Here is a 21476-nt window from a genome sequence, read left to right on the forward strand (position 1 = left end):
CTATGGCATTTTTGTTTCAGCAGCTCAAGCAGACTAATACGGAGACTTTGGAGACTGGTCTGAGAAGGTCCATAAAGAGAATAAAAAGCAAGGTGCAGAATGCGTGCGCAATGGCCTGGCTTGCAAGATTCTGTGACTTCAAGACTAGATAGTACGAAGGCCATCATTTATGAAGCAAAAGAGTAAGGATACTTGAGCTCAAGTAAGACTAATGCCATTATAAAAACTTACACGTGAAAGCAAAATGCTGTCCCCTACTCCTCAGAGGCAATAAATGGAAACACTTTTATAGGACATTTGCTAACCTAATTGATGTAAAAACTTTTCAGTCTCAAAAGTATTTTCTGTTATGTGAATGGATACCAAATCATGTTTTTCTGTCTTGGCAGTGACTCACATTTCTGAGTTTGCCATTGAACTGTTTTTTCCTCGCCAGGAGGTGATCTTACACATCAGAGAACTGCTTTTCCCTCAGTGGAGAGTTTATGGAAAAGATGAAAAGAGGATGTTTTCTAGCAGAAGAATGCACAAGTTTAAGACAGATGTATAGTAAAAGAATCAAAGTTCTTTTTTGAAGTAACTTCTGCAGTCATAGGTCACTCTTGTTTCGGGGAAAAAATCAGCCTCGTGAAAAAAAGGAGGGGGGGCCTAGATTGTGTAAAGAAAACAGAAAAATATTCATTGTATTGCAGTTTCCCATTTGGATGAGTAGTAGTGGGAGAGAAAATCATTTGTACAGTCTGCATGATGAAGGAAGCCGATACATTTTTCAGTTTCTGTGAATTTGAAGCAAATCATTTCCTGTAAGATAACGATTGATCCCAAAGGGACAGAGGCCTTGTGATCATTCACAGCTATAATGTGGTATCTGCTGGAGGTGATAAGTTACAAAAAGATGAAGATAACAATTTTGAGAGCGGGTCATTGATCAGGATGCTTGTTTAGGAACAGCCATTTTTCCTGCAGAAGCAAACTTCCTGTAGGAATTGCATTAAGTTGAAAGGATTTTTGTTCCTATTTCAAATCAAGTCAGCAGGAAAAGCTGGCATGCGTCTTCCCAGCTCTGTGTTCTGATATCCAAATAATTTCTCCCTGGCTTGCTCTCAAAGAAAGTTCAAGATCAATAGCAGCCCACACTGCTTCATGAGGAACCACCACCCCGAGTTAGGCCAGGTGTTGCCTTGCATTCTTCAAAAACCAAAACAAAGAAGCTTCCTTTTTGACTCATTGAAATGAGACTATTGGAGACTATTTTGCCACCAGTTTAAAGTCTTTGCTTCTGGAAATCATTTAACTTGCTTACAAGTCTTTTGCCAAGTGGTTGAAGAATCAGCCATTTCCACTTATTATTTATTGAAGCACTTTGTGGGTGAAACAAGCCACTTTCTAGTCTTTGTCTATCCAGGTGTCAAAGCAGAGTAACTTGCTGTACTTGACTGAGAGTCTTGGATACGATCTGATACAAAGAAGGTTAGCACTCAGAGCTCAGGAGCTCAGGGCTTAAAGTTTATAAAACAAAACAATCAAACAAGAACCAGAGCTGACGCTGTTGACTGATCAAGATCCCACAGTTGTTGGGGTGGCCAAGCCAGCTGAGATGGTGGTAAATGTATTTTATTGGGTTAAAGACACACAGGCACATCACTCAAACGGACTTTTCAAACGATAGGCGCTACAAGACAGTGCTATTGGAAAGTTGGTAGTTAAACCTCCGGGTTACAGAGATCTCCTAAAATAGTCATATTTTGGGGTAGGGTCTGGGATACGTCTGGTTATCACACACTCCTCTCACCCCCAAGCCACCCCGCCTCAGGAGTAAATGCCTCCTGCCTCCTGAATCAGGACGGGACTCCTTGAGGGTGCTGATGTGGGGAACAAGGCCTGCTCTGTGCATCCCTGTGTTACTGATGAAGCTAAAAATTAAGGCATTAATGGCATTACTGAATGTTCTCTGTAATAGCTGGCAGCTCTAAAAGCTATTTTGACAGGGATAACATATGATTTATAAATTAGGTTAATGGAGTCCCTTTTTAATGGAAAATGCACTTATGGAAGATCACTTATGTTCATGTAATAATTAAGCACCTACTGCAAGTGCTTTCCTCTCTTAGGGTTGTGTATTTCTGGAGGATCTTTTTTTTTTACTAGACATTATAGGACACTTTTTCTTTTTTTCTGTGACCAGGCAAATTTTGTAGGAGAGGGTGGTGAGGCTGTCCAGATGTCGCTTCCCTTGTGAGGTTGTAATAGACTTGACTCTTAGCTCGTCCAGAGTCAAGGCTGAGCGATGCTTACCTTGCAAAGGTTTCTGCTGTGTAACCTGGATTGTGATCCTTTGCTCCATAGGTAACACGGTGATGAGCATGTTTGGGGTTTGGGCCAGTTTTGTTTTTGTTTTGCTTTGTTTTGTGTTAATACACATTCATTGTCCGGAAAACATATTAAGTATCTTAGAATAGTCACCATATTTTTTTTAAACAAAAAAATTATTTTAGCACCTATTAATGCTTATAAGAGCTAGTATTTGGAGTTCCTTCTCCACTGAGTTCAGGTAGCCTGACGGGACCATTTGGGTGACACGAACCCTGGGTAGTGTCTCAAGAAGCCAAAGCGCCATCTTTGCTGAGCACTTGAAAGGAGAGTGGGGTAGGAGACCCCTCCGTCTCGCTGCATCAGCTGGGCTCCGGGATGAGCCAAGGCCCAGCAGGGACTGGCAGGATGTAATACAGAAGCGGTGCTCACCGCTGTCCCTCACCCAGCCCTCGAACCCCTACTGTTGAGTGGTCCCAGAGGAAGCTCTCAAGCGAAGCCCATGGGTCCCTGGCCCTGAGATCTCCAAGCTCAGTTAGGACCCCACTGTCGTTTCACCAAATGCTGCCTTCCTCTCCCCTGCCCCGCAGCGGGGACTCCCAACCTTCACCAGTCTCTTTGTTTTTACCTCTCCCCCTCCCCCAGCCAGTAACCTCCCCTCCCCTCCTTAGAAGTTATTCCTGCGAGGTCCCGCTCATAAAACTACCTGCATGGAAACAGCCTCCCTGGGCATGGAAACTTACCTCTTGCAAACTCACCTGCATGCTGATTTGATTTTTTTTTTTTTTTTTTTTTTGAGAGTTGGTTTCCAGTTACAAATAACCAAATCCAGGGTCCCCACTCACCAATTGTCAGATTCCTTTAGTCCCGTATCATGCCACTGGGACAGTGCCTGCCCTGGAATCTCCTGGGGAGCTTTAGAAATGACTAAATGAGAGATTCTGATTTAATTCGGTTGGGCTTTGGCCACAACATCAACTCTGCAAGGCTTTAGCCAGCCTATAGGTGAAGAAACAGGCTCAGAGCCTGAGAAATGGGCTCAAACGCCTCCGCTGAGCTGGGGTTCTCTCCCTGCCTATGTAATTTAAAGCATGTGTTTCCATTCATTACATGATGCTCTGCTGGGTCCACAGAAGCACGGGAGCATTTTTACCAGTTAAGGGAAAGGTCCTGCCACGACCTGCCTTTTATGAAGCAAGGGGCCTAGACAAAGTCCTCGTTTTACTCACAGACTAACTGAAAAACACTGGCTGTGCCCCGGGAGCTGCAGGGCTGGGTGTACGTCACTTTGATTCGGCCGTTTGCATTCCAGGGAGTGCTGAGCTAAGTGCACACGTCAGAGAAACCCATTTCAGTTCGTCATTTTAATTCTGCTATTAACCATCCTGAAGCCCCAAATGGAATCTCCAAAATGGCCTCTGCAAGTCCATTATTAGAGCTGAATGTTTAATAACTTTCTTAAGTAATTCCTGCCATGGTGCATTGGAAACTGTCTTTAGGTTTTTTTGTTTTGGTGTTTTGATTTGTTTTTTACATAGAAGGAGGCTTTTCTGGAAGCCCCTCAGGATGGCTTAATAGAGCTCTCGCTGGCCCCTCCCCTTCCTTCCTTGTCCCCCGCCTACCATTCTACCAGCTGTGGGTGGGAGAGGTTGTGGCAGTGGGACCCCGACTTAGCAGGTGTCAGAAAGCAGCAGGTGTAAGGCAGACACTTAATCAATTGAGAAGCAGCTTGGAATTCAGTCTTGGAAGCATGGATGTGCTTTATTAGCAAACAGAGCACAGCTCTTTGTGGATTAGCAATTTGCTGCTTTTCGATTCCGTTTCTGAAGTGTTTCAGTGATTGTGCTAGAAATATTTGGAGTACAACATTAGAGGATCACAGGTGTTATTCTCGGTTAAATCACATTAACTTAGATGGGCCATCTTTGCAAATTAAGTTCATTCTATTGAAAATAAGGCAGACGATGGCGCTTGCTCGTTTTTGTTTTCGATGGAATGGAGCACAGACTTGGAAGGGAAGGGGCAACAGGGTGATGGAGAAGTTCTAGCGATTTAAAAAAATCAGCAGTCATTTTAAGCCATGTGGGTCAAAGGCAGTACAGCCACTAACTTTAGATGCTGATAATGTATGTTATTTAACTTTGACAGTTATCTCAATTATCCTTCTAATTAAATAGTATGTTGCCTGTGTTGGGCGATATTTGGAGTTGCTTCTGTTCCCATCTCCGTGTATCACGCCCATCACCAGGGTGGAGCACCTGCCGGGGGCAGCGGGATGCTTAACCAACCAACCGACAACCAACCAATCAACAAACGAGCAAATAAACATACTTCTTGGGATGGGAGAAGAGCTTCTTATCAGAGATCTTCTTGTGCCTCCTCCTTTCCTGTGTCTGCCTTCTCTCCTCTAAATAGGTGATGGGCTTCCAGTGTTGGACCCTCACTCAAGCCCAGATGTACATCCTCTTTTGGATAGTGGAGTGTGATGTGCACTGTGTGTTTCTCATTACTGATTCTCTCCATGGTGAGGTTTCTCATATCGTATCTTGGGGGCATGCCTTTGATTAGAAGAAGTAACATTAGCATCCAAAATTTTTTGAACCTTAAAATGTAAAGTTTACTTGAGATAATGATGCTGGTTTCCAACTTTTGTCAAAATTATTTCTCTGCCAGACTAAGAAACTATTTAGCCTTTCTGTGGCATGCTGTGGATTTCAAAACATTTTATATTATCAAATTCCTAAGCAGGGATGTGTATTTCACTACCAAATGCAGATCCGTTTGAGAAAAGCAGCCACTTAACGAGAGAGTTTACTTGAAGGTGACGTGGTGTGCAGGAAATATGTGGGATCTTGACTTCTGTGTTGACCATGGGTGGGACTAGTATGAACTTGCTGGTGCAGGGACTCGAAAGGAACTAGGCATGACAATTGTCAGAAATGTCTCAGAACACAAACCGGTGCTTTTAGGCTACGTGTTTTCATTGTTGTCTTCCCAGGAATATTTTGCATTTGGGGTCTGTGGGGGCCTTGTGAAGTCAAGATGGACACTGATTTGTCCTTTACATCGTGGAGGTGCAACAACTTGGAAGGGGGGAAATACCTTGTCTTAGACATTCGTGGTCTGTATTATAACACTAGAATATAAGCTTTAGGGGTCTGTATCCTGAGGTGTCTAACTTGGCAAGATTTGTGTACAAGATCTTGATAAGATATGGGCCCCACCCCTTAGGGCCCAATGTCAAATAATTAACTAATAAATGTTAAGTGTTCACTTTTCTGTTGAGTATGGAATGTGAACATTGTTCTGTAGTTTAAGAAGAGTTTAAGTAACGTGAGAAAGGGACTTGTTTCCTGTCCTTAAGACAAAAAACCATTTGAATTGTTGGTTGCTTAGTCTGTTTCCCCAAGTGGACACTCTAGTTCAACCATGAGTAAGATCTATGCTAAATGGCTTGTATTGTTGATTCCTATAACTAGGAATGATTTTCTTGGTTTAAGGCAAGGTGGGGATGGGGGGAAGAATACAGTTCTTCAAGTTCAGTGCATCCATCCCTTAGAGTTCTTTTTTTGATTCTGTGAAGGTGAGTAGTGATTCTTCCCCAGGAGCATTAGGTGGCACATTTGGGTTTGGGAACAAGGATGCCTCATGTCCTGCAATTCCTTCATGCAGTTTCCACCTAGAGGATGATGCTGATGGTGTCAGAGGCTCAGTCTAGGATTCACGGGGTTCTTCAGTCGTATTTCTCCAGCATCTCTCTGTCCTAAGTGCGATACAGACCTAAATGTGGGTGCTCCCAACATTCCAAGGTAGGCATTTCACAGACTTCTGGTTGACCATCTTCACACAGTGAATTGCTGTCAGTGGTGGGTGGTGCCTTTTATTTTCCTCATCTCAAGCAGAGATCTTATAAATTCCCTTTGCCTGAAATCAGCACAGTTGATCTCTCACCTCCCCAGATTTAGAGAGCTCTTTGTTTTCTTTTGCATACTTTCCCAGAGAATCCAGGAGTTTTAATACTTTTAAAAACAACCATAACTTTTTACAGTAGGGTAATATTTGACTGAAGTGTTGTATGTTAAAATATACTGCATTTATCCTGGTGACTTTAGTTTTGGGGAATGTTAGTAGCTGTGGCTCAAAAAGGGTCCTGTAAGTCATTTTAGAAAATGCTACAATGATCTCCTCCTTAGAGGTTCAGAATGCACATTGAAAAAGTCTCCAAAGTCTGAGTAAATCTGCTTAACTTTGTCTAGATCAGTTTCCCAAGCCAATTTGAGCGCAGAACACTTCCGAGATAACACCTGGTATAATGATATTGGTACACCTGGTAAAGTACCAATATTCTTATATACTATTTTGGAAAAAAGCTGATCTATGAAATTTAGGGGCCTAATTTGTAGACAATATTCTCTCTCTCTCTTTAAAGATTTTATTTCTTTTTAATGACAGGGGAAGGGAAGGAGAAAGAGAGAGAGAGAAATATGATGTGGGAGAGAAACATTGATTGGTTGCCTCTCATACACATCCCAGCTGGGGACCAGGCCTGCGTCCCAGGCAGGTACCCTGACCGGGAATCAGACTGGCGACCACCCCACTGAGCCACACTGGTCCGGGCTGTAGACAACATTCTTAATAAAATGAGTTCACTTGTAGTGGCCAATATCCTTTGGGATTTGACTATTAAAATGTGATATTATTTTCTAAGACACTCAACAATTTGAATATTTGAATATTATTCATTTGAATTGCAAATCAGTTTTGCACACTAACAGCAAACTAGTGATTTCGGTGCCTCTCTTAGTTTTCATTCTTCGTCTCATGTCTGGAGGAATGAGTCTGAGTTTTTCATGAATTCTCCTGTAAACTATGAGACATCAGGGATCCATACAGTGACCAGAGACTCTCTGGTGTATATATATATACCCTGCGCCCAGTGGCATTTAAGGACCTGCAAGCTCATGTGCTGTGCTGATACTAGTCCAGAAACTTCCCTTATATAGTGAGCCTTGCAATTTCAAAGGCAAAATAAGATTTATGTTTGCATTCTGAACATTTAGAATTGCCTCCACTAGGATTTAATGAAATTTATGGAGCACAGCAAAAGCGGTCTAAGCCAGTCAAGTATGAACTTGGTTACACGTTGCTTTTTGGTGAGTATTTTTAACTCCTGGCAGTTGGTTGGGGACTGCGAGTCAGACCTCAGAAGTGAAAAGCTGCAAGATAAAATGGTAGCACCCGCAGGGTCCAGGCAGCTGGACCATGTGTTTTCATTGTACGGGGCTGGGAACCACAGTGACTGGAGACGGCGAGGGGTGCCCACCCCCTCTGCTGGGCCCTTCAGACTCACGCAGGCCTGTTAGAAACAATGTCACCAGTCAGGACTTTTTATTTTTATTTTTGTTAGTTTCCTGTGCATCCCTCTGGAATTTCTTTATTTCTTTTTTTATGTTTCCTCTATGGATTTTCTTTTTTTTTTAAGTATATTTTATTGATTATGCTATTACAGTTGTCTCAATTTTTTTCCTCTTTGCCCCCTCTGCCTGCCCCCACCCTCCAGCAATGCCCCCACCCCCTACGTAGTTCATGTCCGTGGGTCACGCATACAGTCAGAATATTTTCGTTCACTGGTTTTGTTTTGTGGAATGTCTGAGTGGAAAGAAGTAGCGTGAAATTAAAAACAAGCAGAGGTTTTATTTAAAGATCACAGGCTTCGGGGCGTGAGTCTTGAAGAGGGGAAAGCTGCCACACATACAGGAGGGTCTCTCGTCTCCTTTAGGAGGACAATGGGGATCTGAAAGAGATCTCTAAAGGTCAGCTCTCGGAGAGAAGGACTTCTTGTATTCGCAGGTCACCAGCACCCCTCCCGACCTGGGGCACAAACTCGTCTCGGTTTCATGTGGTCTGAGAGAGCTTTTGGCTCCGGGGGTGGACAGTGCCTCTGAAACTGGATATGCCGTTCATATTCTGTCTCTTTGAAAAGCCTTGCAAGTTAAAAGGTCTCCTCGTATTTTTCTTTTGCAGATCGCCTTAAATCTTTTTCAAATTCACGGAATATAAATGTATCTTTCTTACTAATAAAAGGATTGCCATAGCACCACTGACTATATATCTTAAGCTAATTAGAAATTAGATCATTACCAAGGGATGAAACATTTTACTCCTTAAGACATGAAACAATTAAAAATTCTGTTGACAGTTTTGACGTCTTCTTGACATTACAGATTTTGGTGACTGTACCCCAAAGTTAAACTGTGAGAAGCTTCTCTAAAGAAAACTTATTTTTTTCTTTTAATTCTGAAAAGTTTTAAACCATATGCAAGAGTAGAGAACAATATAACACACCCGTGTATTCATCACCAGCTTCTGCTGTAATCAACATGTTACCAATCTTATTTTGTATAATTTTAATTTTCAAATTTTATTTCAGTACTTTAAAACACAAGATACGTCATCTGTAGAGCCATCATTATATATCTCTAAGAGCTGAGGATTTAATAAAATATTATAACCATGTTGTTATATCACATATGACAGACTTCACAATCATTTTTTAGAATCATAAAAGAAAGCCTTTAAAAGTACTTGGACGCTGATGTTTCTCTAAGGTTTCACGTCTGCATCTCAGAGGTGGATTGCCCTGTTGCGGAGCATGGCTGTGTCGGGGAGGCACAGAGAGAGTAAAGAGCCTCATCCAGCTTGCTCACGAAACTGACAGTCCACATTCCTTATTATATGCATTACTGATGGAGTAATTGGTTCCCACATGTAGCCTCTATTTTAGTTGCTGCCTGTTTCTAGAAATCTAAATATACATCAGATCATTTTCTGTGTCTTTGTGTTTAAATGAAAAGGGGAATGAAATATTCTTCCCATTGCCTGGGTTGTTGGTTGTTCTGACAGTTTGATCCTAGCGGTATGAATTTGACTTCTATAAAATAAGTCTTCAGCCATTAGGTGGTGAACTTTTTCAGTGATGGTGGGGCATGGGCTCACTAACAGGTACTGTGGAACTGTGTGTGTGTGTGTGTGTGTGTGTGTGTGTGCGCGTGTGTGGAGGGTCATTACAGTCCTAATCCCACAGTAACATAACCTACTTTTGCTACCTGAGGGTCAAACCAATCAGGAACCCCAGGCAGAAAAGGCCACACCGCTCCAGCCGTGGGTGCCTCTTGCTGTGACAGTCTGCTCCAAGGTCACAGCCGTGTTACTGCTCTTGAGCTGCAACGTTGAGAGCCTGTTATCAAGGCAGTGAGACATGCGTTCCCCGTACAGAGCTGTGTCTAGATGTTGGATTCCCTTGTCTCAAGTCTAATGCTGCTTCCTTCAAAGCCCTCACCACAGACATGAGGACAGTTTATAAAAGGCGACCTTGGTGTGATATCGGGGCTGGGGAAATGTTGGATTCGAGCATGTCCTTTGACCGAGTGGACTGAGACTCATAAAATGGCTGCTGAGTGCTTTGCAAGTTAGGGAGAGCATTTTCCCCAATATTCTTTCATTTGAATCCCCAAACAATCCAAAAACAGAGATGGTATTAGTACCGGTTTATAACTGGGGGGATGAGCTCAGAGATACGTTTCCACGGCTAACGCGAGCTTAGACTCAAACCCAGATCTTGCACATGCTGTCCTGTCCCCTGGCTCCCCAGACCTTTCATGCTTTAAAAAGAACGGGGAACAGCTCAGGGAGTCAGGGAGCTCTCCTCCATTTAGACCCCTGTGTAAACGACCTTGCCCCTCTCCTCCTGCCTGGACCGTGGAAAGTGAGGAGACTGAGAAGTCTCCACTCCAGCGTTCTGCTGGGTGCAGGGCGTGAGCAAAGCGGGCAGGAACTCTGGCAGCTTTTCTTCTATAGAGGTCACGTGATGCCCTTTAGCTCACAGTTGTTGGGAGCAAACGGCGCACAAAAAATAGCTGAAACTCATGTTACTAGTTGACGTTAAAAACTTATCATGTGTTAGGTGATATTCCACATATTCTTTCACGTAGAGAAAAATGAGTTCTTTCCCCAGGTTACAGAGAAAGGGACAGCGTGAGAGGCTACATAAGGTGTCCAAGGCTACAGATCAAGTAAGACCTTGCTGTCGCGGCCACCTCCTGTTTGCTGGCCTGCGACGTGGGGAAATGATTGTAAAGTACCAGATTGGAAGTACTGAGTCTTGTGCCAGAGAACCCAGCCCCCTCACCCTGCTTCTGTCTGCTCTGAGCTCATGCCACCCAGGGTTGAGTGAATAAGATTTGGTTTGCATTAAAAAAAGCTCCTGAAATATGATTTCACTGTTCAGTTTCTATCTTAAAGCCATTCTATTTTCCCATGAAAATTCATGGGACTCATAGAAGTTAGAATTAAAATGCTTCACTTTCTTAACTGTTTCCTGCCCACACTAAAAGTAATCTAAAAAGAAACAACTTGTGAAGGAAAGGCTCTCCCACCACCCAGTTATAAAAGTAATCATGTCAATTAGAGAAAGAACAGAACACAGGAAAGTAAAAAAATAAAGGGTAGCAAATAATCTTCCTTCCCTTCCCAATGATAATTTGGTATGTTGTGATATTAACAATTTTGGTAGTATAGTTGCTATTTTATAGTATGTTCTTGTATGTATTTATGATCATTCTGTATATGTAACTGTTTAGTTTGCTTTTTAAATTTAATATGATGACGTAAATTACATCTCTACACCGTTATATATGCTTTGTAGGTACCACTTTTAGTGCCTGCAAACTAGGCTGTAACCATCCCCCCAGTTTTGGGTATTCATGGTTTGAAGGGGTCTTTTTTGTTTTTTTGTTATCTTTTCTTTCCTTCTGAGTTTTTTGGAGTGACCTTAACTCTAGGAATTAGATCAATTTCGTTTCATTAACCAAAGCGTCCCCTCTTCTATCCCTTGCGCTCTGTCCTAAAGTTTTATGCCCTGTTTAGATTCGGATTTTACAAAGATTTCCGCTTAGGTTCGTTTGAAATGTAATGGTTCCTTTTAAAACAACTCTTTCAGTTACTTTTCCAACACCTTTTGGAAACCACAAAGAATTCTGTTAGTATTCTGTAAATGGTAGCCAAATGAAAGGGAAAACTTTTTAGCACAAAACATAACCTAGGATGGTAGGTATTCTCAGAATGACTTAAGACTTCCATTCTTACAGCCGGGGCCCTTTTTATGACCTGGGCGGTCTGGTTGTTTCCTAACTTAGCTACTCTGCTCCTGAGCAACTCAGCCCTGAGGCAGAGCATTTAGACCACCCGTGTTGCTCGGTTCACCTGGTTTGAGCTTCACTTCCTGGAGCTGCAGAACTTCTCAGGGCCCTGCTTCCTTGGCTGGGATCACAGCGGTAGCTTCCTTATGGCGGAGGATTGAATGAGCAAACGTATATGAACGTGTCTGTGAAATGAGGACATTACTATATGAGGAGCCTCCGAGTGGTGATATTCTCAGCTCTGTCTTGGTTGGTGTTTTTGTTAATGGCTTGGCTAAGGACATTAATATGCCAGTCACATGTGGAGAGAATATGAACAGAGGAGTTAAAGCTTCATGAGGGCACTTTGGTCCGTTGGCTCAGAAGATCTGAAAAGATTTATGTTTTCCCTTTTTTTGTAAATTAAATTTATTGGGGTGACGTTGGTTAATAAGATTATAGTTTCAAGTGTATTTTTTTTTTAATTGTTGACACTGTTACAGATGTCCTCCACTTTCCACTCCTTTGTGCCCCTCCCCCTCGTCCCAGCCCTGGGCCTGTACCACATCGATGTCTGTGCCCCTGGGCAGTGTACCTTTCTGTGACACATCTCCTGCATGTTGCATGATGTGCCCACCACCCAAGGTCAGGTCATCTTCTGTCAGCACGTATTTGACCTCTTTACCCTTTACTACCCCACCCCACTTCCTTCTGGTAACCACCACACCATTGTCTGTGTCTGAGTTTTTCATTGTTTTCTTGTTTGTTCAGTTGTTACTTTGGGTTTTATATCCCATATATGAGTGAAATCAAATGATTCTTAACTCTTTCTGACTGATTTTGCTCAGCATGATATTCTCAGGTCCATCTATGTTGTCACAACACTTATTGTTACAGAGCAGGTCCCTCCAAATCCCCAGAGCCTGCGGTGGGGGGATAGGGAAAGGGACAGCTTTCAAGAAGCCTTGGCATATCTGACTGGTAGCTGGTGTCTTAGTTATGCAAATGGCTTTGATTCTTCCAAGGCCTCCAAGGAGATGGGAGGGGTTTTGACTTTGGAATGGTGAGGAAAGAGTATACAGGGCCTGCGCAAGGTTCTGCGAATGGTCAGAACTGGTTACCATGCCCACTGCGTCACAGGTCACCGTCAGGGATTTAAAAGTAAGGCAGCAGTCATTTGGGGAGAACTCCACATGGTCTGCAAGGGAGAGTCGTCGGCAGCCGTCCGTCTCGAGAGACGATGGTGTAGCTTCTTAAGAGTCTATCTGCACCGCCGAGAATGGCTGTGCAGTCCGACTCGGGAGTGACACGGTATCTGTCTCCTCCCGTGTTGAATCGACATCTTGCGATGACGCTGGAGTGTCCTCTCCAGTGGAGCTGAAGCTACAGAGCCTGGGCAGGGTGATATGGAGGGTCTGCTGTTGCCCATGCAGCAGACCCCCCCTCTCTTCGCAGCTGAAGGGTCCAAGGGAAAGACGGAGTCAATACAGCTTGGCTTCAGGTGCGCCGCAGGAGTTGCCGGTGTTGACTACAACGTCGAACCGCCTTAGGGACTCCGGCTCCGGATTTTCTGTCGGGGTTTACTCCCCTAGCCTTTCCCCTGAAGAGGTATGCCGCAAGGCAGCGGAGGTTTTTTGGAGTCAGAGTTTTCCTTCTCTGATGTGCCCTGACTGGAAGATCGAACCAGCGACACTTAGCTTGCAGGCCGACGCTCAATCCACTGAGCCAAACCAGCCAGGGCTGCAAGGGAGAGTACCATGTGGTTTTACAAGGAAAGAGAGATCCTTGCAGCTTTGAAGGCAAAGGCAGGAAAGAACCATGTGTGATCCAGTGCAACACAGCACATGTTTCCCTGGACTGTTGGACGGAGGCTGATGACATCGTACCCCAGATCCTGAAGGAGACAGCTCATGGATAAGGGATGGGGAACTTCTAGGCATGTTTTTGGCTTATAGCCTTTTGGGGAATAAGGGAAGTGCTGAGTCTGTGGGAGAACAGGGCTCTGAGCAGGAGTGCTCACAGCCCCGCCCCAGGTTGGAATGTTGTAAATAAAGACCCATTTTTCTCAACACTAATTGTTGGGTCTTACACCAAAGCACCATGTGAAAGAACCCCCTTTTGCCTAGTAAGTCAGGTTAATAGCATGCTTATAGCTTAAGAGCCCAGGGACTGTAGGGGTCAATGTATTTTTTTATGTTTATAATGATGAAGTGAATAAAGAGAACACCATGTCTCTTCCCTAATCCATCTCCGAAGGATAAAACCAAACAGCAATTCCACAGAGGAGTTAAAAATTTGGGATATGTAATCCCTGACTTTTTTTAAGGCTTCTGCAAACATCGGAGCAAGCACTCTCTCCTGCCCTCCCTGTTAGTTATTTTTATTTTATTTTAAAGGAATCATAAAGGAATCAAACATTCTCAGCAGCTTGCTTTTGTTCCACTTCAATTGGACATCAGTGTGACTAAACTTACCTCATTCCCTTCAGTGCTGTTTATTATATGGATATCTCATAATTTCATGCATAGCTGTTGCTATTATAAGTTGCTGTACATGGCATGCCTTTGTGCCAGCACTTGCATGCGTGTGTAAAGCCATATCTGGTAGAACGGGTGGTGGAGCCAATGGGTGTGCACACTTAAAATTATTCTCCAAAGATATTGTTTACTGATTTCTACTCTTGATTTCTATTTTCTTCTGTTTGGTTTTCTTAAAGGTTTATTTTCAAAACACTTTCTATTCGAATGAAGAAAACACATTGAAGAGTTTTCTTGACACATCTTGTCGTGGATTTAAAATCCCTCCCGGATCATCTTTTTTATTCTAATTGTTTATGTGTGTGTCCTTCTTCTATTCACAAGATTCTGGTTCCTACCGCCCCTTAACGGTTCTGCTTTGTGGGGGTTGCTATGGGAGTCAGGTGATTTACGTGCTCAGGGCCTCATCTATCTCCTGGACTGGAGGACCCTGGGTACCGCCCACCTCTGCTGTCACCTAGTGAGAAGGAATAGCCAGGAGCATCACTTCCGTGGGGAGCAGCGTGACCTTAGCAGGCTCACCTCCGCTTCCCCAACACCCTGACAGCTGTCAAGAGCTCATCTGTTTTGTTCACTCATTAAAGAGCTTGATGCTCCTACTGCTGACCGCTGCGCAGAAGAAAGCGGGACAGGGGACATCGGGTCCTTTTCCTGAGATGTCCGGGCGACCATTTTGGAGATTCTCAGCTCTTTTCTTACGGGAATGAGTGGAAAAAACTGTTGCTGGAAGCATTGGAGGTCTTTTTTTCAGAATTTGTTTAGTTGTAATGTGGTATTACTCTTCGGGAATAAACTCTGGCTGACCTACTCGAAGGATATAAGCTTGAAAACACTGAGGGTTTTGATTTGCTCAAAGGAGGCGCTTACCCTTTTTGAAGCACAAATCCAGTGGGAAAACAGGTTTTCTGGTGCTTGCTACGTTTAAGTGCAAGGAGCAAGGCTTTCAAGTCGAGTTCCCATCTCAGAAGACATAATTTTTCAGAGAATGGCTTATGACAGGCCGGATATGTGCTTATTGATTATTGATAAAGAAATGCATCCTCAGTGTATGAAACAATTAGGTCATGAAAAGCGTGTATTCTCCTTTTTTTTAATGTATTTTAAAGAATGCCCATGTGCATATATAGACACATAGAAAGGACAGAAAGGACTTCAAATGTTAAGTAGCTGTGGGCTAGGTTTCGTATGATTTAGGGCGACCCTAATGTATGTGTAACTCTCAGAGGCACGGGAACCGTTAGTAATAGTATGAATTATTTAAATGGTCGGGGATGGGAGAAAAGGAAAACAAAACCCCCTTTTTATGGCAAGGAGAAAAGTTAATTACCCATTCTCAAGAACACACGAGGTTTTGTACAAAGCATTTCTAAGTGAAACACAGAATGGTGAAAATGTCTGAGTGTGGCTAGGAATGAAGCCCCATTTTTGTGTGGGGTGTTGGTGTGTCTTAGACTCTGAATGCTCACTTGAGATGTCACCCATGGGGCACAGCTTGGGTACACTTGCTGGATCCAAACTATGCGTGGGCTAAAATAGGCTCCAAACTTAATGTTCACACCGTCACCATCAAAGTCAATTCATTCATGCCTTCCTGTGGTAGAGACAGTTGCCCTGTGGTCTCTGGGAATGCCTAATCCAAAATTTATTTACCACACTTCAGATACAAGGAAGGCTAGCAGGTGATCTCAGTTTATTTTTTAATTTTAATTTATTTTTAGAGAGAGGGAAAGGTAGAGAGAGAGAGAGGGAGAGAAACATTAATGTATGAGAGGAACAGTGATCGGTTGCCTCTCTCACACCCCCTCTGGGGACCTGGCTCGAAACCCAGGCATGTGCCCTGACCGGGGGTCAAACCGGCGACCTTTCAGTTTGCAGGCCGGCACTAAATCCACTGAGCCACTCCAGCCAGAGCTGATCTCAGTTTTTAAGACTCATTTTACTTACATCATCTAATATACTTCACTATATCCATGTATCACTTCTAAACGTAGATGAAAGTTTGTGCCCTGTGTCCTGTAAGATCCTTCACGTTTGAAGATACTTGATCTGACTCCGGCTAAAAATATTTCAGATTTAATAATTAACAAAAAAGTATGAGAAATCTCTCAAGAATTATAGAAACTCTGTAGAATGGTAAATTCTGTAAAACTTCAGAGTTCTGTTTCCTAAACCAGGAGCACAATTGATCAACATTTCCTGAGGTATTAGAATGGCTCTCTCATGTTTCCTATTTACAGCAGTCCCTCTCTGTATCACGGTTCACTTATCACGGCCTCACTGTATCGTGGGATTTTTAAAAATATTATATTTAATTATTTATCGTGGATTTTTTGCTATGTTGCGGGATTTTGCAGTACTGTATGCATATGTTGTTAAAGTTACGAAGATTTAAGAGTGCAGAATATGTTTAAGACCATAAGCAGTGTTTATAAAAGTGTGGAAAAGGTTAATAAGGGAGTAGGAAAGGTTAATAAGGGAGCGGGAATGGTTTATAAGAGTGGGAAGGTTTATAAGGCCTTAATATATATATAAATACTAAAATAAATCGAAGGCTCCTACTTCGCGGATTTTCACCTATCATGGGGGGTCTAGAACGTAATACCCTCAGTAAGTGAGGGAACACTGTAGTTGCCATATTATGGGCTATATGTCAACATTGTTTTATTTAAGATTCATTGGGTTACCGTGTAGCCTTACAATAATATGTTTCTTGCTCCCCTTCCCTGATTCTTCACGTTGTTAATCAAATATAAGTCTAACCTGTGCACCTAGCTAGTGATATTTAGTTAAAATACTCTTAATCGCTGACATTTTTGCTGATGAGCATTGTGGAGACCCTGCCCCTCCTTTGCTTTGTCATTGGGTTTCATTTAAAAGTCCCATCTTTCATATTTCGGTAAGAGAAGACTTTAAGTGGAAATGTAATCTGAGCATTCTAAGAAATGGACTCTGCATGGGCCTGGTGAAGCCAACCGTTCCATCGGCAGAGTAAGTATTAAAGTACAGTGGGATCATTTCAGGAGGCAGCTCATGCAGTTGAAGGGCAGCTTTGCTGGGCGTGGGGAACAGCCAGGTGAAACCAGTTTAGCACAGCTGCAGCTTTTTGGATTGACTGTCTTGAACCCACTGGCCCTTCAAGGCAGTGATGGACGTTGGTGATCTGGCCAGCGCGCTCTGTTGGTCTGGAACGATGACTAATGGGGTGGTAAGCTTCGAGATTCCTTTGGAGCCGCAGGTCTGGATACTGCGGAATGCTCTTTGAGGCATTTTGTCATTGTGCGTAGGAACAGGTCCTTCATGGCTCGTCATGTGTGGAAAAACCGTGGGGGGAGGCGCGTCAGTGGTGAGCCCTGGCGCCTTCAGGCCACAGCCACCTCCATTCCTGAGCGGTGGGACCTTGTCCAGCCCATCTGATGCTCTTCAGTCACTTTGCATCTCAGCGCCCCCATCTGTAAAATGGAAGCAATAGCACCTGCTCAGGTGGTAAGACAGATGAGAAGAGCATATGAAGTATAAAACATTGTGGAGCGCTTTAGGTTCCTACAGGTTATTGTGCCATGTTTATCTGGCTTAAAGCTTTTTACCCATATTCTCATGACCTAAGGGCATGGCTTTGTGTCTACTCTTTTTGCTACTGGTGACCTCCATTGCACAAGTTACCTTATAGGGAAGATTGCAAATGACTGTTTTAGTAATACTTTTTAAGGAAAAACAATGACTGTAAAATCATGCATTACATATCTCTTTCTTGTTCACTCTGGATGGACTGGCCTTTGAAGGGCCTTTCAACTTGCCCCTCTTCTGCACCCCCTTTACCCTTTTATCAAACACCCCTTGCCTGGGAACTTAGATCTCAGTTTTACCTTTACTTCCTCTACAAAGCCCCCCACTGTGCCCCGACACCCCAGCCTAGGTTAGGGCCCTCTGTTTATTGTCATTTGTCCTATGTATTCCTCCTTCAGGACTGTTTCTGAAACTGTGAGTTACTAATTGTTTTTTTAAACTGTCTGTGCTCTACTTTGAGAAAGACACATTGTTACTTATGCATATTCTAGTCAAATATGTGTAATTTCTAATCGCAAGGAAACATTATTTTAAAGTAAAAAATATTTTTAAAAGTCTGGCTTCCATGGTAGTTTGTAAGCTCAATATGGTGGGGACCGCACCTGACTTATTCACTGTTTGTTAGGTCTCAAATAAGCCTGGAAAGGTGGGTGTGTAAATCATGCATTCACCGTGAGTGAACAGTGTATACATTTCCATGGATACAAAGCCTTGTCTGTGTGACAATAGCTCTTGGTACCTTCTGTAAGGTACCTGGATCATTCAGATGAATAAGACTTAAATCTTCATTGTCATTGACCCAACATCTCTCTGTGTTTCTCCTAAATGATCTATTTTTCTTGAAGTTGCAGTATTTCTATCTTGCCTCTGAAGACTGACATTGAGCTTTGTCTTCCCCGTAGCTCCTACAGAAGAATGGTCAGCTGTCCACTGTCAATGGCTTAGCTGAGCCAGGAGAGCTCAGCCTCCAGGAGGGAGCCCTGAATGGCAAGGAGGAGGAAGTCATTGTCGCAGAGGGTAAGCCACCTTCCAGGCTCTGGGCCAAGCCAGGGGCTGGAGGGTAAACAACACCTGCAGTGAATCCGAGGAGAATAATAAGCCCAGGTCTGGGCAGAATATACATACTGTCATCCCCCCTGGGGTTAATGATGTTGACAACAACAGCAGTGAATCGGTTACAAAAAGGAAGTATTTATCTGAACATTTGGGTAGACCCTACACTTTGTTTAGGAAGTTATACCAATCCTTGGGTATAGGAAGTGAGGTCATGTTTCCTCTTTCTTAGACATTTCTATCTGGAACTTAGTGCCTTTTGTTTCACTTTTTCACTGTGGCCTTGTCCCAACTACTTGTCTGGTGTCTAATGTGAATCCTTATCGGGAACACTGGAGTCATGGTTGCTTTGAGAGTCACTGTCTCCCACTCAAAAGAAATAGCCCACGATATGTGCCTAGATTTTCCTGGTGGTGTGCATTTCAAGGGACACACCTCTCTTTGCCTAAACTGTGATGTGCTGCATGTTTGTCGCTCTTGCACCTTGAGATCCTAGAGGGGCAGTTACTGGAATGTGTACCCTTCACCACACTACCAGTAGTTTGACTTCAGCCCGTGTGGAGTGGCAGAAACCACACCTCAGGGGCAGAATCAAGCACCATGACCAGTAGGTCTCCCAGGAAGGGCCACATGTTGAAAAAGACCCTTCCTCCATTCTTGAGGTCTATTTTCATCATTCTATTTAATCATAATTGAAGGAATCATTTAACAACCACTATCAAAGATACATGAATTGATGATCTGGCATACAGTACACTGACTTTTATGTGTAATGTTAACAGGATGACTGAATTAGAAAGTCCTTTGAAAGGAGACTGGCCATTGCCTTGGTTTGATGAGATTCTTCCAACATGTGGAGCCTGTTTTTGTCCAGCGTCCCCATAAAACCGCTTCAAGCTGTAGGGGTGGGAAATTTTTCGTCTCTTCCCATCTAGGTTCTTTGTCTGGTCAAAGAAAATGACATGGCAGATTAATAGGAGAAAAATAAATTTAATTACCAACCTACGAATTGGGGGAGGGGGCATAAAGACAGGAGACTCAAAAGGCAGCCAGGTAATTGAAGCTTACATAACCTCCTGAGCTAAAGAGAGGGGTAGGGGTCTGGAGAGGCAAGGGCGGAGAGGGCCGTTCACAGGAGGGCAGAGGAGCTGTCTGCAAAACAAAGGTTGCTCTGCTCAGTTAAGTAGGTAAGTTTCTTAGGTAAAAAGGAGTCTCTGGTAGTGGCTCTCTTATTGGTACGGGCCCCTTTCCAATGTAAATCTAGACAATGGAGGGTGGAGGTAAAGAGTTTTTCCTGAATCTGCTGAGTTTTGACTCGCCTTTAGCTCACTCAGATTAATCCTTCTGTCCAAGTGGCAGATTGGGAGACTTGTTTTGAAGCCCTTCAATACTGCTCTTTCTGTGGCACCATGGGCCCAATATAAAGTTAGAAATATGTACAGTCTTACAGAAGGAGGATTTGTATAATCTAGTGGGAGAGTTTCAAATAATTTCTACCAAAATAATTGCAATGGCCCAACTCAAATTCCAAAGTACTTTGTCCTTCTTGTGTTAACTTTCGAATCAAATGAAGCCACAGCAGTTTGGAGTCTTCCTTGGCCAAGCCAGTGTGCTGGGTGCTTCAGGGAAGACGAGGACATGGCCCACCACTTACAGCGCTTGTCATCAGGGGAGACAAGAAGCTAGGCTATGGCAGGAAACATGAGATAAAAATAAGGTTAAGACGTGGTGATCTGATGAATGTTACACGAGGTAACATTCAGAGTTCAGGTGGGGTAATCATTTGGGGTCAGAGGGTAGGTTGAGATCTGGTGGCTAAGGGGAGGTTGGGTTTAGATTTATGGTGATAGGGGATGCTGCCAAAGCGAGGAGAATAATAACAGCCAACACCTCACCAGTTTTTATTAGGGTCCTGGAACTGTGCCTTTTGTGCATTATGGCCCTAAAAAGCCACAGCAACCCTATGAGGTAGGTTGATAACATCCTCAAGATTCAGACCTACATCGGCAGATTGCCAAGGGTGAGCTCATCACCACTGTGCTGTTACTGAGCAGGGCACCTCCACAGGGTCATCTGTTGGAACCGTGGATGCAGAGCCAAGGGTGGAATGGAAACTCAAAAAGGAGAACAGCTGGGTGGTAGGTCCCTGAAGGCAGCATGGTGTTTAGAAAGTATTGAGAAGGCAATGGGGGAGCCCTGAAACGTGCCAGCAGGGTGGTGCCAGCCAGGCTTCTTACCTGACCCTGTCGTGCAGGACTGATAAGAGAACGGAGACAGGGGCAGATGCCCACGTTTTCATATAATCCTTCCTATCTGTGACATGTTTACTGCAGGTCTGCTGGCCATTTATTTTCCATTAGTCTAGTTACAATTTCATTCAGATTTCAGCCATGTGGGTCAACACTATTGTTACAGAAGATGATCTGTCCCCACGCTATGGTTATTCCATTTACCCCGAGGCTGCTGACCCTGGCCTTGGGGGTCTGAGCAGATAGTAGATGCCTCTTGCAAGAAGAGTAGTCATCCATATACTTTGTTCTTCAAAAGATCCTGCAAGGTCTTGTCATCTAGGGAAGAACTGCCCCCCTGCCACCCCCCACACACCTAGGGCATTTTCAGAGGCCCTCCCTTTGGGATGAGCTCTTGCTGTTATAGGCAGAACTGTTATTCCTTTGGGTTATTGGGTCTCTGGAACAGCTTGATACACTTGCTTTGTTTCTTCTCACCCCATTTTGTCTACCTGGTAAGGGAAATACAGACAGAGTCCTCATGTTAAATTATTGAACAAAACTTTCCGTGCTTCTTCTCTTGACATCAGTGATAATCTGTGGTTAGA

At 43.6% G+C, this 21476-nt stretch overlaps 1 protein-coding gene across 1 annotated transcript in view; it reads left to right on the top strand.

Moving 5' to 3' along the window:
- AKAP12 (A-kinase anchoring protein 12) overlaps positions 1-21476 on the top strand; it is an 81582-nt gene that overhangs the window by 27970 nt on the left and 32136 nt on the right. Inside the window, exon 2 of the mRNA XM_090279979.1 lies at positions 18490-18604. Coding sequence (XP_090136105.1) covers positions 18490-18604 — 115 coding nt within the window. The remainder of the gene's footprint in view (positions 1-18489; positions 18605-21476) is intronic.

The sequence above is a fragment of the Furipterus horrens genome, unplaced genomic scaffold (assembly GCF_987537825.1).
Source record: "Furipterus horrens unplaced genomic scaffold, mFurHor1.1.pri manual_scaffold_6, whole genome shotgun sequence".
Lineage (NCBI taxonomy): Eukaryota > Metazoa > Chordata > Mammalia > Chiroptera > Furipteridae > Furipterus > Furipterus horrens.